Raw genomic sequence first — 18,326 nt, 5'->3', positions numbered from 1 at the left:
TGGCACTGTAAATTGTGATTTCTCATTCTCATAACATAAATTCTAAATCAGTTAATTCAGATTCAAGAGACATGTGAAAATTCCTAATAAATCATCATGACAGATGGAGAACAACTCATACTGACAACATTATCATAACAGTAATGCAGTTCTGTTACTATAAAAATTACCTATATCTAATAATAAGTATGTGCTCAGATTTTCAACTCGCCTACAAATCTCTCTGCCGTTACTGATATCTAGTACACAGGGATTTTTTTTTTTATTTTTTTTTTTTTTTTTTAAAACCAAGCCCACTATATTTAGTAGCTGTTGCATGTTATATCATGAGACACTAATACCTTATTAGTTCATTCCTGTGCTACTGAGAACCATTGATATTGCAAGCAGACTCCAGTGTACCACTTTCCCTGGCTAATGTAATGCCATATAAGAGTAATAATAGGGTTTGTGAAATTGAAAGTTGGGAAATGGAATAGACACCTTCTTCATACTATCTAGGTTTATTATGTGTCTTTTGATCTGATTTATAGCTCACCCTGTCTTGGACACAGTTTTGTTTTTTGAGCAGTTTCACACTTTAATAATTTTCTTCATATTTTCTCATGCACATTTCCACCTCACTCTGTTCTGTACCAGCTGCTTTTTTACATGAACTGTAAATACTGTTTTTTTTTTTTTTTAGTTCAGATAATGTTAGCCCCCAACCCCCCTGTTCCTTTGTTACTCCTCAACTGTTGCCCATTTGTGTTGTCCATAATGTAATTGTTCATCCAAGATTCCAATGGGGTAGTGGTCAAGACCTGTTAAATGTCAACAGCTTACTTTTTCTTTTTTAAATGTTCATTTTGTTTAATTTCATCTACATACCAACAGTTTTATTATTTTTCCCTTTAAAATGTTTTCTGGAATATATTGTGGTATTCTAATGCCTGTGACAGGTGTATTGCTAGAATTATAAACAATATTATTATTCATTACTCAAATGTTGAGTTAACTAATCTGACATACTTTATTTTTATTAGGGGCGAGAAGAATCAACAAGCAAGTTTCTACTGCATACCTAAATCTTGAAGGTATAGTATCTTAGTAGTAGTAGTAGTAGTAGTAGTAGTTGAAAAGCTTGCTAGTCACTTACCTACTGACCTTTTTCATGCATGTGAAATCATACCATTGCTGAACTGACGTTGCTTTGTTATTTTGATATATTCACAAACTGCGACATGGTTTCGAATTGAACAGTGACCCAAAAATAGAATAAATTTCCTTTACTTCATGTCTATGGTCACAAATTTTTATGTCACCAGACTACCGGTTGTGTCCTATAATGACCATCTTCAGATCTCCAGAAAAATATGGGAAAAACACAGATACAACTAGCAGATTGTCTACAACTGGAAACAATAAAATAAACCATGATGAAAAGTATGTGCATTTGTGCACTTTCAATATGATAGGCATACCTGTTTTATAAAAGCATGTCCTAATATATTGGAACCATCATGGCGTCATCAAATGCTAAACACAAAATCAGTGCCAGCATCATCAAACACATATAAATAATAGTATACACAAGAGTCATCTTGTCGGCAGCACTACTGTTCAAAACAAACTGCCATACAGTAGCCACAAAATGTTTGTATTGCAAGTCACCCACCATACAACCCGACAACCAGGAGTGATGGTCTGGGGTGCCATTTCTTTCCATAGCAGGATCCCTGTGGTTTTCATCCATGGCACCCTTATAGCACAGTTATATGTCAATGATATTCTGTGCCTCATTTTGTTCCCCTTCACGGCAAGCCATACTGGGCTTACATTTCGCCAAGATAATGCCCACTCCCACATGGCAAGAGTTTCTACTTGTCTTCATGCTTGCCACACCCTACCTTGGCCACCAAGGTCGCCAGATCTCTCCCCTGTTGAGAACTTCAGGAGCATTACAAGCAGGGCCCTCCAACCATCTCAGGATTTTGACAATATCACGTTCTAAGTGGACAGGATTTGGTAGGATATCCCTCAGGAGGATGTCCAACAACCCTGTCAAGCAGTGCGAAGCTGAATAACTACTTGCATGAGGACCAGAGGTGTACCGACACATTAGTAACTTGCTCAATTTGTGAAGCTCTCTCTCATGAATAAATCTGCCGTTTTTTCTGAAATTGTAATAATTAGTTTCTCAGCACACATACATCACAACTACTGATTTCTGTCCCGTTCGTGTAATCACTTTGTGGTGCATCTCTCTCCCTTTTTTTAAGTGTATATTGGTGTGCTTTATCATCACTAATGATTTACTGGTGACTAAATGTTATTTTGTTAATGTGACTAAGTTATATATTAACTTAAAGAGTGCAGATGGACTCTGTAGCCTTTCCTTTGAACTTAGATTTTCAAAAAATATTCAAGTTTTTTATGGTTTCAGATCTGCATTTTAATGTACATTGTGCTAATTCATTTTTCAGTCATCACTGACAGAAGCTGCCGACTGTTAGCATTACGTGCTCTGTTGAAGAAACTTCCAGGAGTAAACTTTGAAGTGCTCAAGTTTATATTCCAACATTTTGTCAAGTTCGTATGAAAAAGTGATTATTCATGCAGTGTGTTTGTATCTGCTTGTAATTGAAAGCAATTTCAAATTTTGTTAAAATTTTTCCAGGGTCTCTGAGAACTGCAAGTTAAACAGCATGGACTCAAAAAATCTTGCCATATGCTGGTGGCCAACTCTTTTGCCGATAGAATTCAGTGACATGGGAAGATTTGAGCAGATGAGGCCACACTTAGAAGATATTGTGCAGACTATGATTGACCAGTATCCATTTTTGTTTTGTGGAAAAGAAGCTTTTGTAATGGTCTGAGACAGGTTTTAATGCAGTGCATAATTTTGTGAGGGTGAATTAATGATTACAAAGGTGAAATAGCAGTGCTTTTTTCCAGATAAACTCAGTGTTCTTTCCGTTTGCGTATGTCTTGTGAGCTGTTGTTGCACTACATTGTGGTACCCTACAAATTAAAATAAACAAATATATACACACACACACACACACACACACACACACACACACACACACACACACATATATATATAAATCTAATTATGGTACAAACTGTACCACAACATTATTGTGATAACTGAAATGCAATGTGAATTCTTTCGAATTCTCTCCTCCCTTCAATAGAATGCAACTGTAATAAAGTGCAGTGCCAACTGAATAGAAGTAAAGTCCTTCATTAAATGTGAAGTAAAGTTTGTATTTTGTGCAGATGCAGACTGTTCACATGTACTATGTTCAATTGGGTACTTAGTTCAGACGTTTTGAGTGCTTTTGTGTTCCTGCCATAAGATTTAAAGACTTCTATAAATGACAGTAATTTTTTGATTAGAGACTGATTTGTCATATTTTTCTGCTGAGAGATTTGCTTGTCTCAAGATGCTGCTTGTATCATGAGAGATACTTGGTGCATTCAAAGTTTGTCTCACAAGCTTGTGAGAAAAATGTTATTTAAGAAATTAGTATTAGGATCAGACATATTCTGCCAGCTGCATGTTATGTCTTGCTAACTGATGTGACTGCACTTCAGTATATGTGCTCAACACATTATTTTTAATAAAACTAGAATGCAGGTTTGAAAGTCCCCTCTGCAGTTATAAATAGCAAACTACACAAACTGTTGTACAAATTTTGTTTGTGTACTTTCAGTCACTAAATGTATATTTTTATTAAACTTATGACTGTATATTATGTCGATTGTTGCTATGTGTCATGTTTCGAAGAAACGTCTGTGTAATTTTTGTTTTTCATATTTATTAACAGAAACTGATGAGTACAGAGAGATGTATGAGAGAAGCAATTATACCACAGTAATTTTTACATATGTTTTTTTATTCACTTCATTTGTAAATTATACACCATAAATAAAACTGTGGAATGCTTTGCTGTGCATGTTACTTTCAGATGTGTGTTAGTGCTTGAAACATATCCAGACAGGAGGCAAAAATGCATATATTTGATTATTTATTTACTGTATATAGTTTATGGATGTATAATAGGTGTTAATAATAGATTACACTTATGTGTGTATTTATTTGTGATCTGAAATGAGAATGACTTTTTGACGTATCACAGTATTCCAACACTTACATAATGTGATAATAAATTGTTAATATTATAATCATATTTATAAGATTCAATGTAATATTTTGCAAATAAATGTAACATTGTATTCCTTGTAAAAGAAAATTCATCTCATACATAACAAATACCATAATGTCATCAGTGTGTACCTTGAAGTTATTTTAAGTTGTGCCTTTTATTCAAAAAAGAATGATAAAAACTACTTTGATTAAACTTTCAGCAGGTTCTCATTCTCTTAGGTCTGTAGTGTTTAAAACAATTTTGGAGAGTGTGGCATAGGAGGAAATAACACATGGCTACAAAATTTAATGTTCAGTATCCTGAGATTGACAATAACATCACTGCAGACCACCTGTTCTTTTCCTTGCATTTTCTTCAAATTATGAATTCACTCCTTTTTTAAAAAAAATTTGTAATGATACTCATACACTCATTGACATTAATATAATGGTTTGTCAAATTTTTAAGAGAAACTAGGCAGACAAGACTCCATTCAATTTTGAACCTGTATATTGAGTAATCTGAGTACAGTTTCAATATTTTTATCACTGTATCATCGTCTTTGCAGTCATTCACAGCTCTACTAAGAAAATGTCTTGGTCTCAGGAGTGATTTTCTAATCATTATTATTTTAAATTGACTTTTTCCAAAGAGTTCAACTTGAGCTAGCTGGAATGAAATCAGTTCCTTAAAATATATTTTTGGAAATTGTAAAAATTACTGAGAACATTTTCTCCCACAGCAGCCAAATACTATCTACTCTGCAAGTAGTTTTATCATGTGCTTGTATGGAATATGTCTGTTTATCTGTGTGGACTATTGCTGTTACATTTAAAGGAAATACCTTTGTCATTAATCTTATTTATGTGCAAATATTCATTATATGTTGATTTTTTTGTGCAAAATATCCTCCCACTAACACAGCAGTTTCCAGTGGCCTGTGTACTGTGTTTATGTTAATAAATTTTTGCATCTTTTATTCAATATTTCCACCATGTTACACATCAGTGTTTGTGTGTTATCTGTGACCAACACCAAGGAAACAATTCAACTTTGTGAAAGTTTGTTCACGGCGATGCTCACTTACAGGGCATTTCCAAACATTTAATTCGATGTTTGTTAGTGAGCATTGGGAACAAGAGAAGATGAAAAATCTTCTTATGAATGTATATTCTAGATTACATTGGTAGTGAAGTACAGGTGTTGCACAAAATATGTTACTGAGTATCCCTATCACAACATACTATGGTGATAGATTTGTTGTGTAGTCTTATTTGTAATACCCTACATACAGTACAAAACATATGTGTCTTGGTATGTAATATATAGATGGTGCCTGTGGTGTACATCATGGATAATGGGTAGTGAGTTATTCAACTGGGCCATCAGTCGGCCATGTGGGGAACTTGATGGATCACTCATACCAAAGCAAGGCAACATGTTGTTCATGCACATTTTGTAAATGGTCATGAAATAGCATTTTTTCCATGCTGGCTTCAAGTGTCGATCAGGCTCAATACTACCTGTATGTGTGGATGGTGTTTGTCCCAGCTGTGTATGTACACCTGCCATGGAGTAACATGTACAACTATGTGAAAGTAAGCCATTGAGCCCATGTTAATCATACATTGTGCATTTTATATGCTGTGCAACCATACAATCTGTAAAGGATAAAGCGACTAAGCAAGGCTCATTTCCACCCATGGGCAGAATTCTACTTTTGGTGCTTTAAACATGGCCACTACTGTTCTGATATGTGTCATATGTTTTATTCCTCAACTAAGCTGAAAGAACATCACAAGATAGCTTCATAATCCTTAAAAAACTGCGCTCACATGTGGCAAGGGCTGTTCACTGTTGTACATTTTTCACTATCATAAACACAAATTCAGACTCAATGAATGTGTGGTGTGATAGCATCAATGATCAGTTAATCAGCACATGTGTGCTACACTCAGGTCTGAATGCTCCACCATATTTGATCTAGGTGGATACTGTGTTTCTGTACTGCTGGAAAATGTGCTTGTAGTAGTATACCACATCAAGTGATTTCTATATGATGGGACCCACTACACTTCATTTTGAATATATGCCAGTTTTTGGACAGTACCTCCACAGTGTAGTGGGTTGTGTGCTAGAATTCACTGCACTAGTCTGATCCATTTCCTGATCTTAACCCACTAGACATTTGAGTGTGAAGACACGTGAAAAGTATTGTGTATGACAACTTGGTTAAAATCATCAATGAACTTAAAGATCTTATCTGTCACTTTTGCAGCTGTTTGGCAGTATCCAGATAGAATTGAGTAAGTTTGCTGGTGTGGTATATGTCCTGTAACGCAGCTGCATGGGACACTGTAACAACACTTTGTGTCTTATGTTCATATAAACATTTTGGCTTGTGTTGATTCGAGGAATCACCATCATCATCTCCCCTCCTAATATTTTTATTTTCATTTATTTATTATTCTTTTACAAATTAAATTATTACATTTAAATATGAATAAATTACTTCATTTGAACAGTTGTTGAGAAAAGTTGTGTTTCCTCAAAACAGACTGTTTTGACCCAGAACTTCTGCCAAAACCAATTACTGTAAAATACTGGAATTGTGTTTCACAAAATAGAAATACAAAAGTTTCTCCCTTTTGTAGTTCTTTTGGAGGGGGGGGGGGGGGGGGGGGGGGGGGTTAGAATTAAACATAACTAAAAAGCAAAAAGATGTGAATAACCTCAACACCTATAAACATGACAATTTCCCAGTTGAATTGTACAGGGTGATTAAATTAAAGTTAAACTTTCAAAATGCTGTTGAAATAACACCACAGGTCAGAATGACGTTAGATTGCAACAGAATATTATCGGGGAAGGGGGAAAAGTATGGCAGAAGAAAAAAAAATAGTGTGAAAATTGATCAATAGATGGTGCTGTATGTGTCAGAACACGTAGATGAAAATACCTGTCGTGCACATGACCCATTGAAGTTGGTACAAACGTGCCAGATACACTTGTTTTCCTCCTTTCGCATCTGCGACGTTAACTATGAATGTCTCAATGCAGGATCGCGCTCTGCTTGCAAAGCTATATTACAAGAATGATGACTGTGCACACATCCTCTGCGGAAGTTCTGGAAAAAGGGTTTAAAAAAAGGTGTTGGTCCGATGACTGAAGTGGGTCTGGAGAAAATGATAAATGATTCGAAAAGACAGGTTCTTTTGGTGTGCAACCTGGTAGAGGGAGGAAAGGATTTGACGTCAGTGGAAGCAGTGGCCACAGCAATGCAGGAGAAGATGAGAGGTGGTGTGCAAATGTTCAGTGCATGGAGAATTGCCCGAAAATTGGACATACCATGAGTAAGGTGCATAAAATCCTGCAAAACATCCGTCTTTGCCATCCATTCAAAATTACCCATGTGCACGAATTGCTTCCTGTTGACCTGCCAGCAAGAGAGACCTTTGCTTTAGAATTTCTTACTCGCATGGAAGTGGACGACGATTGTCCATAGAAGATTTTTTAGACAGACGAAGCCCACTTCCATCTGACAGGATATGTCAATACACAGAATTGTCGAATATGGGAAATGGAAAATCCATACGCAAACCAACCAGTATCACTTCATCCTGAAAAGGTCACTGTGTGGTGCAGGTTTATGGCATCATTTATCATAGGGCCATATTTTTTCGAAGAGACTCATGCTTCTGGTCCTGTTACCCGTACCATCACTGATAGGCGCTATGAGTGTCTTTTGCAGAACCACCTCATTCCAGCTCTCCAACAGTGTGGATGAGATCATTTTTATGCAAGATGGAGCACCTCCACACATTGCAAATCCAGTTAAGCAGCTGCTGAAGCGCCGTTTCAGAAATGCTAGAATTATCAGCTGCCATTTCCCTACAGCCTGGCCATCCCGGTCACCTGATCTTAATCTGTGTGACTTCTGGCTGTGGGGCTATCTGAAAAATGTTGTGTTTAGTGTTCCAATTGCAAACTGCCTTGAAGGCATGCATTGTGCAACACATTCTCAACGTGACCCCAGAAACACTTTCATCAGTTGTGGAACATGCTGTTTCTCAATTTCAACGTGTTGCAGAAAATGGTGGACACCATATTGAACACGTTTTGCGCCAGTCACATGGAAATTAATAATCCGATTGGATTTTGATTGATGCTTTTTATGTGGTATTTGGAGGAACAATTAAAAACCAATGTGAGCGATGCTTTTTATACTGTTTTTGGCCTCAGGACAATTAAAAACTGATTTTTCCCATCTGACGTGATATGCCATTTCCATGGTGCATGGTCCTACGTAACTGATAGTATCACACCTGTACACTCATGCACACTGAGTAGTACAGTTTGTTTAATGACAATATTCCTTTGGAATTTGATGTCATTCTGACCAGCAGGTTTTAAAGTTTAAATTTGATTATAATCACCCTGTATATTGACTATGCTATTGGGCACCCTTCTAGCCTGTAAGCTTACTGTAAGTCATTGGACCAGTGACGTGTTTTATATGATTGAAAGTGTGTACATCACTGCAGTTTGTAAGAAGTATAAACAGACTGGTGCATAAAATTTCAGATCTATATTACTGAACATATTTTATGCTGAAATGTAACAATACTCCATGAGACCAGACAAATTCTTGTTCGAAATTGGCTTGAATTTTAGAAGCAGTTAACCAAGAAGGCTATTTATTGTAGTATCAGATACCTTGTCTCCAATATTTGAAAATCTCTTGATATAATTCTGCACTTCTTTAAGTACTGTAGGTTCTAACTGAATAATTAACCATATATGTTACGCAACAGAGTATTTTTCTGGAAGGTGAGTCATAAACACAGAAAATTACAATTATCAGACATTCACTAGAAAGAGTAATAAGACTGCTGCTTTTCACATCTTACGTAATTGATTTAAGTTTTATAACCACCATGCCTTTACGAAATATGTTTATTTTGCAAAAATGTGTCTTTGATTTTGTACTTAACCCAAAACTTATTATGTTCTTCTTACATAAATCCTGAAAATGAAGCTATTCTAATGTCATTATTTGAGTTCCCTTTTTTTTATCTTGTACATGAAGATTTGTTACTCATTTTTGTCAAACTGCTGTTAAGTTTGGAACATTCCATGGATCATTTTGCGTGATAGATTGTAATGATGTGGAATGAGTCATACATCCACATCACGAATTAATTTGTATGTATGGTCGGTCACCTTCTGAACATTTCTTCTTCTCCTTCTTTTAGAAAAAGAAAAAAAGATAAATAGATGTGATATCAATCATCTTTTGCACGTTACGATAATAGGAATTCTTCTATAGAATAGGAGATATCAACTTTCTCAGTTTGTTATCAAATTTTACTTAGCGGTCTGTCAGACATTTTATATCACTGGGTAAATGATCAAAAATTTTTGTTGCAGCACCCTTTTTGTGCTACAGACAACGTTAATTTGGAGTAATGAATGTCATTTTTCCTTCTGGTATTGTAATTATTTATGTCATTGTTTCTCTTGAACTGTAGTGTATTATTTACAACAAACTTCGTAAGGGAATAAATATGCTGTGAAGCAGTAGTCAGAATGCCCAACCCTATAAACAGATGTCTAAAAGATGATTGTGGGTGTGCACCACATATTATTCTCACAGCACAACTTTGCACAATGAACACTTTCTTTCTTAAAGGTGAGTTATCCCAGAAAATTATTCCATATGATATTACTGAATGAAAATACACATAATATGTCAACTTACTGGTTTGTCCCTCCCCAAGATTTGCACTGATTCTAAGTGCAAATGTGGCTGAACTGTGTTGTCTGCTTGTATTTCAGACATGTGCTGGTGTCTTTAAGTTTATCAAAGTCTGCCTGTATTTGTGTGAGGAATGGGTGCCTTGAGTTCTGATTTGTTTCTTTTGTTTCACTGCATCCTGCTCATTCCTGGGGAGAAAACTGAACCTCCATGCAAAGAGCTGTGGATCCAGTATCTTCTTAAGCAGAAGCCTTTTTATAAAGTAATTCTTATCTGATCAATTTTTATAGAGGGCTTTTGCTATTTTTGTTTTCTCCTCATGTTTGTTGGTTTGTAGTCCATGTTCATAAGATGTTCGGCAAATTTTTTGTGTCATCTGTCTTTTTATAGTGCCCTCCAATACTCTATATACTGCATGTTAAAACTACTTCTTGTCAGCTCATCTTAATTGTCTTGAAGTTTTGGCATGTAAGCTGGTAAATACTAAATGTGTTTTATAGCCATTATGGGGAAAGAAATGTGCATCTCATGGCAGGTTACTCACATAATTTTGAGAACCCATCTTCAGAGGAAATTCTAAGAGGATATTACTTCTCCCTTCCATACAGGATATAATCAGATAAAAATGTAATGTGACAAATAGGTATGATATAAAACATGCTGAGACCAGATACGTGCTGTGATAATTCTACAGTTGATCTGTTAAATATAAATGTACATCTGTATGAGGCACTTAATACTCCAGTCCGGTGTCATTGCCATTTTGGTGTAAACACATATGACTCAACAAAGTTAGAGGTATGAAGAAACTGGTACCTTTCATTCCACTGTAACATACGTATTGCAAGCTTTGTAGCCATGTGTCATTTATACAGTAAAAATAAAGTCTTTCTCTCCACATAGGTCCAGCACTCTTGTAAAATTATGTCATTAAGCCAGGTTCAAGTTGAGTAAGTTCTTGATTCGTTGAGGGCAGTTAGTCATAACTAATTAATGGAATGGAACAGGTATGTGATTGATAGACACAAGCATAGGACTTGTTAAGACCCTACACCTACATACATACTCTACAAGGCACCGTATGATTTGACAGTTTATGAGTTATAAACCTTATTTATGTTACACTTATCTCAGTTAACATGATAACTTTGTAAATTGTGTTTATTATTCAGCTCTTGTGACACATCATTTCTGTTATCTCTCTAGTAATTGTAATTTTCTACATATAAAGCTTATTTTAACTTCACATATTGACATGTAAAAACTGTATTAGGGCATCTAATTCTATACACAATGTGTTTTTAAACCATTTTTTAAATTATCTGGTTCTGAGTAGTGAATTGTTCTCTGATGTAGTTGTATCTCAAACTGATGAGATCAATAAAAATACATTAATAGAAATGGAAAATGTTGAACCGTGAACACTGTGATCAAAAATTACCAAACTGATAATCCAGTATCTCCGTGCCTGCAGGATATGTTGTGTAAAATTTCACCCTTATATGACCTAACTTTCAGTACTGAAAAAAGTCATACTGGCAGACAAAGAATGATGTGAGTACGTGATAACGGTTACTAGGTGTTTCTAACATTAATGCAACTTCTTATGTGAAGATTGTAGCAAAATATGCCGACAGGATGTGTGTGGCCAGCTTATTGCAATCTTTTGGACTTTGAGAAAATTTGAATCATTGGCATGAGGGACATGGGACCTTCATACTGACAGATCATACAGTTTGGTTGGCTGTAGTAAATTGGCTACAGAAAGATGATGAGTGTCACAGAAAGAGTAGGCACTGGTCCCTCTAGAACAGGGCTTTACAGACAGTGTGTTCTGCAAGCAGACAGCAAATGCAGGGTCTGCAAGCAGCAAGTACTGTACCCTCAATCTCCATCATCACAGCACAATGGGAAACCATGTGGAGACTTGAGAGGGGACACTGGATGTGCCTCCAGCTAATTAATTTTGCAGCAAAAAAAAAAATAAAATAAAGAAGGAAAAAACCATTTAAGTCACTGTAAATGACATTACACTGCCATAACCTGCTCACATAAACTAAAAAGTCAGTACTAAACAATATTACAATATTATGAAAAGGATAGATTGCTACTCACTATATAGCGGAGTGGCTGAGTTGCAGATAGGCGCAACAGAAAGACTGCTAAACACACACAATTTTGGCCAGATGGCCTTCTTCTGAAACAGACTACATATATAGACACACACACACAATGAGAGAGAGAGAGAGAGATATTCATGCAAAAACAGCTCACATACACATGACCACTGTCTCTGGCTGCCAAGGCTAGACTGTAAGGAACTGGGTGGTGGGAGTAAGGAGGAGGCTGAGAGAGGGAGGAATAGCAGGGTATTGGTGGGGTATGGTAAAGTGCTGCTTGTAGGACCATACAGGAGCAAGGTGGAGAGAGGGTAGGGCAGCTAGGTGCAATCAGGAGGTGGGGGAGGATGGCAGAAGTGAGAAGTAAAAAGTCTGTGGGTGCACTTGTGGTATAGAAGGCTGTGTAGTGCTGGAGTGGCAACAGGTAATGAGATAGGTGGGTGAAGGACAATGACTAATGAAGGTTGAGGCCAGGAGGGTTGTGGAAACGTAGAATATATCACAGGGAGAGTTCCCATGTGTTCAATTCAGAAAAGCTAGTGTTGGTATAAAGGATGCAGAAGGAACATGCTGTGAAAAAATCATTAAAATGAAGAACATTGTGTTGGGTGGCATGCTCAACAACTGGGTCGTCCAGCTGTTTCTGGACCACAGTTTGTCAGTGACATTCATGTGGACAGATAGCTTATTGGCTGTCATGTATATTTAAAATGAAACACAGTGGCTGCAGCTTAGCCAGTCAATCATATGACTGATTTCATGAGTAACCCTGCCTTCGATAGGTAGGTCATGCTTGTGCCCACACTGAAATGGTGGTGGTGGTAGGATGTATGGGACAGGCATTGCATCTAGGTCTGTTACAGGGATATGAGCAATGAGGCAAGGGGTTGGGAGCAGGCATTGTGTGGAGATGGACGAGGATATTGTGTAGCTTCGCTGGACGGCGGAATACCAAATTGGGAAGGGGGGAGGATAGTGGGTAGGACATTCCAAATTTCAGAGAGGTAGTCGAAACCCTGGTGGAGAATGTGATTCAGTTGTTGCAGTCCTGGGTGTTACTGAATCACAAGGGGAATGCTCCTCTGTGACCAGATGGAAGGACTTAGGGAGGTGGTGGGTGACTGGAGAGAGAAAGCACAGGAGATCTAATTCTATATAAAGTTGGGAAGCTAATTACAGCCTGTGAAGACATTAGTGAGACACTTGGTATATTTTGAGAGGGATTGCTCATCACTAAAGATGCAACAGCCACCAGTGGCTAGGCTGTATGGAAGTGAATTCTTGGTAATAAATGGGTGGCAGCCATCAAAGTGGAGGTATTACTGGTAGTTGGTAGGTTTGATATGGACAGAGGTACTGATGTAGCCAATGTCGAGGAAGGTGGCTTGTTGGATTGAGGAGGACTAGGAGAAGCGAATGAGGCAGAAGGTGTAGAGGTTCCGCAGGAATGTGGATAGGGTGTCTTCCCTCTCAATCCAGAGCGTGAGGATGTCATCAATGAAACTGAACCAAATGAGGTGTTTGGGATTGTGGGGTGGTTAGGAAAGATTCCTCTAGATAGCTCATGGATAGGTTGGCATAGAATGGTGCCATGGGGTTGCCCATTGCTGTACCCCAGATTTGTTTGTAGGTGATGTCTTCAAAGGAGAAGTAATTGTGGTGAGCATGTAATTGTCCATTGTGACCAGGAAGGAGGCTGTTCATTTCGAATCCATCAGGCACTGGGATACCTAGTGTTCAATAATGGCTAGGCCATGAACATTAGGGAAGTTAGTGCAAAGGGAGGTGAGGTGGCATCAATAGTGATGAGCAAGGGACCATATGGTAAAGGAACAGGAACTGTGGAGAGTTGGTGGAGGATGTGGTTGGTATCTTTTATATAGTAGGGTAAGTTGGAGCTAATAGGCTGATGGTGTTGGTCTACGAGAACAGAGAATCTCTCAGTGAGCACACAGTAACCAGTCACAATGGGGCACTCTGCATGGTTTCATTCATGAACAGAGAGGGGGGCGAGAGAGAGAGAGAGAGCCCCGGGAGAGATTCTAGGATGTGCCTAAGACTTGAGGAGAGATTGGAGATCCTGCTGGATTTCTGGAATGGAGACACTGTTGCAGGGTTTGGAGGTTGGCGAATCTGACAGCTGGAAGAGTCCTTCTGCCACTTAATCCTTGTAGTTCAAAACAACCATGGTGGAGACTTTGTCAGCAGGTAAAATAACAAGGTTGGGATCAGTTTTAGGTGGTCGATTGCAGTTCTTTCTGCAGATGTAAAATTAGGTTGCATGTTGAGGGATTTGGGGAATGTTGGTGAGGCAAGATTTGAGGTTAACAAATTCTTGAACGTTAATAGGGGGTGATGTGGGGGCACTGGGGATGGATCACAGTTGGAAGGAAAAGCGAACTGAGTCAGGCAGGGTTCAGTCTTAGGTTAAGACTGATTGGCGAAAAAGTGTTTCCACTATAGGGACAGGAAGAAGGAGAGAAGGCCTTTAACAATTTTGGAGTGGGGCGAAAGGTAAGGCTTTCAGAAAAGACTGATACTTGTGTTGGGCTAATGGTTTTGGAGTGTACAGGATGGCAGCCAGTCAAGGAATATTTTAGAGAATTGGTTTAAGAAATTTATTTCAAAGGCCCAGTGGAATCTTGACAAGTTTTCTCCAAGAGTAATTCACGCCGTGTCTACGTGACACAAGTCGCTTATCTTACAAAACCGAGGCAGTTCTGTCCAGTTATAGCTGCTGACAGGAGACGCCCTGGGCCCTCTGCTGAAACTGCTAGCGAATTAACTCCATTGATTTTTGCCAATAGCATGCGCGGGATACCGATCACGTGTGTGGACGGCGGAGCGTCCTGCAGTGCAGAACACACATGCTTCTCTCTCTTGTAATCCAGACCTCGAGCAGAACAGACGACTTTTTGGAAGGCAGAGCCTCTGCCTCTGCTTTTCACGGCCGTCCACCAACGTAAGTTAACATGAGCAGCTTCCCCTTCCGCTCCCCATTTTAATTAGTTGTTCGACCTCGTAGACTGGCCTAAACCCGCTAACTTCCGACCCTAGGCGCGCCTTTTGTATTCCGTATATTGAAATATATCTTCTTTATTGTACTTAATTCCCTGTTTTGTCATTTAACGGCAGCCCTGGATGACCACTATCAAATCCTGACCGCTCGACCTGCTGCACACTGCCGCCACGAGGCATATTTAACAACCTTCTTATTCCTCCGTGCCATTTTATACATTAAATTTTCTCTCCCCATCCCCATATCACGTACTCTTTTACATTTGGTGTCAGGAGTGGGATGTAACAATTATATGCCCCCTTCCCGGCATGAGCTCTTTTACAATTGGTGACCAGAAGCGGGACGTTAGCGTCCGCATAACTTTACATTGGTTGCAGAAGTCCCTAACTGTACAGGAGGGAAGACTCTTGACTGTGTTTCGAGTCTGTTTAGATTCTGGACTATGTATGGTGGTGGGAGGAAGTTTTTGAGGGTAGGGTAAATGTAGTATGTCTGTTGGGCAGGATTTGTCAGCTAAGAGGGGATGTGGTGGAGGTCTGGAGGGTGGAATAGGTGGGAGTGGAAGTGAACAGAGTGGAGAGTTTTTTGAGGTGGCGTTGTGCACGGTGCCCCTGTTCCTGGAGGGCAAGAGTTTCAGTATGCGAGATGAAATCCAGGATTTTGCGATTACACAGCAGGGGAGTTGTACAGATAGAGAACAGGTACTGGAAGGGGGTTTGGGCCTAATCGACATGGTTTTGTGGGACAATGTTGGTGAAGGTTAAGGACTGGCAGAATATGAACAAATGGACATCATTGAGAAAGGTGGGGCTGCAGCTGGAGATGGGTAATTTGATGGTAAGGCCATCTGGGGTTATTCAATGAGCCAAAAAACAATGCAAGAATAATATGTGGGTCAGGGTTCTGGCTAGGGATAAGAAAAATTTTCTTTATTGATGTATGCGGAAGGAACAAGGATCCACGGTTGAGGATTAAAACGCTCAAAAATACATAACTAACGTAGAAATATGTGCAAAAAATTCTCAAAAATACACCAAAAGAAATGTGGGAAAAATCACAAAGATGATGGAGTGGATGAAGTATGGGCAAAGAAGATGAAACCTGAGGGAGGTCTGAAATCGTCGTGAAAACACAATGAGATCAAAGATAAAAATAAATAATAAGATTGCCATGTTGGTTGCAGGCCTGCGAGCGGATATGTATGTAAAAATGGGACAGCAGATGTGTGTAGATCAGGTGATATTAGTATGTGTGAACTGGAACAAGAGAGGAGAAAGAGAGTGGGTATTGGAGAGGAGTTGGTAGGAAGAGGCATAAGTTCATGTGACACAGGAAGGTATGGAAAATATATGAGTGATGCAGGAGAGTGATCAGCTTAAAGTTCGAGGGTTAATAATATCTACAGGAGTAATGTGGTACATGAGATGCTGCACCAACAATCAGCATGGTCTTGTAATCATGTGTTGGATGTGGACAAGACAGTTGATAGACTGTGGCTCATAAGTAAGAGGGTGCAGTGTGGTTTGGAAAGCAACCTGTAGAACCCAGGAAATAAGAGAGAGAAAAGGATGGACACTGAGTATAGTAGCATTAAAAAATAGTAACAAAGGAAAACAGTCATACCAAGAAGTCCCATGCATACAGCCTAACCACCTGTGGCTGTCACATCTGTAGTGACATTCAGTCCCCCTCAAAATATATCAAGGGTCTCACAGAGGCCTTCAAAGAGCTTAATTACCCTCTCAACCTTGTACAGAAAGAGATCTCCCATGCCTTATCTCCCCAGTCACCCACCATCTCCCTAAGTCCCATCATCTGACCACAGAGGAGCAGTCCACCCAGGACTGGTGCAACTGAATCGCGTTCTTCGCCAGGATTTCGACTACCTCTCTGAAATGAGGACTGTCCTACCCATTATCCTTCCCAACCCCCTCCCCCCCCCCCCCCCCCCCATGGTTGTATTCTGCCACCAAGCGAACTTACACTATATCCTTGTTCATCCTTACACAACCCCTTCTCCCAACCTCTTGCCTCATGGCTCATATCCCTATAATAGACCTAGATGCAAGACCTGTCCCATACACCCTCCCACTACCATCCTACTCCAGTCTAGTCACAAGCATCATATATCCCATCAAAGGCAGGTCTATCTGTGAAACCAGTCATGTAACCTACAAGCTAAGCTGCAACCACTATGCTTCATTCTATGTGGGTATGGCAACCAAAAAGCTATTTGTCCGCATGAATGGCCACCGATAAACTGTGGCCATGAAACAACAGGACCATCCAGTTGCTGTGCACGCTGCCCAACACAACGTTCTTCATTTTTATGACTGTTTCACAGCCTGTTCTAGTCTGGTCCTTCCTACCAAACCCAGCTTTTCTGAATCGTGCAGACGGTAATTCAGCCTGTGATGTATCCCACATTCCTGTAACCCTCTTGGCCTCAACTTTCATTAGTCATTGTCCTTCATCCAACGTTCCCATTACCCGTTGCCAGTCCAGCACTACATACCTTTCCACTCCAAAAATGCACCTACAGCCTTTTTACTTCTTTTCTGCTCCTCCACCCCCCACCCCGTGCACTGTGTCTAACCTCCTGACTGCACCCAGCTTCCCTACCCTCTCCCCACCTCGTCCCTATATACTCCTACAAGCTGCATTTTACCATACCTCTCGACTGCTACGGTCGCAGGTTCGAATCCTGCCTCGGGCATGGATGTGTGTGATGTCCTTAGGTTAGTTAGGTTTAAGTAGTTCTAAGTTCTAGGGGACTGATGACCACAGATGTTAAGTCCCATAGTGCTCAGAACCATTTGACCATTTACCATACCTCACCCCTACTGTGCTATCCCCTCCCCTCCTCTTCCTTATCCCACCACCCAGACTGCTTCTCCCAGCATGTGCAGTTGCCTGCAGTCTGGCCTTGGCAGCCAGAGATAGTGGTCATTTTCATGTGAGCTGCATTTGTGTGTGTGTGTGCGTGTGTGTGTGTGTGTGTGTGTGTGTGTGTGTGTGTGTGTGTGTTTGCACGCGTTTCCTCTGTTTCAGAAGAAGCCCTTCTGGCCTAAAGCTTATGTGTTTAGTAGTCTTTTCGTTGTGCCTGTCTGCGACTCAATATATCCGCAATGTGGTAAGTAGCAATCTATCCTTTTCATATTATTGTCACAAATGTAATACTTTCACATTATTTGATTATTAAGTAGATAGGTATTTCTCATTTTCTTAATCAGGCATTACACTTGTAATGATTTTTATCAACCCTTGCACAATCGATCTTTGAGCTCTTTTTC

General features: G+C 39.3%; 1 protein-coding gene across 4 annotated transcripts in view; it reads left to right on the top strand.

The window, feature by feature from the left end:
- LOC124554685 (rho GTPase-activating protein 190) overlaps positions 1 to 5,076 on the top strand; it is a 278,320-nt gene extending 273,244 nt beyond the window's left edge. For all 4 annotated transcript variants that reach the window (XM_047128306.1, XM_047128305.1, XM_047128304.1 and 1 more), the window contains 3 exons: positions 1,026 to 1,076; positions 2,466 to 2,571; positions 2,660 to 5,076. In XM_047128306.1, coding sequence (XP_046984262.1) covers positions 1,026 to 1,076; positions 2,466 to 2,571; positions 2,660 to 2,858 — 356 coding nt within the window. In that variant the 3' untranslated portion in view covers positions 2,859 to 5,076. The remainder of the gene's footprint in view (positions 1 to 1,025; positions 1,077 to 2,465; positions 2,572 to 2,659) is intronic.
- The last annotated feature ends 13,250 nt before the right edge of the window (positions 5,077 to 18,326 follow it).

The sequence above is a fragment of the Schistocerca americana genome, chromosome X, assembly GCF_021461395.2.
Source record: "Schistocerca americana isolate TAMUIC-IGC-003095 chromosome X, iqSchAmer2.1, whole genome shotgun sequence".
NCBI lineage: Eukaryota > Metazoa > Arthropoda > Insecta > Orthoptera > Acrididae > Schistocerca > Schistocerca americana.
Note: the sequence above shows the minus strand (reverse complement) of the source record. Positions and strands in the feature narration are given on the sequence as shown.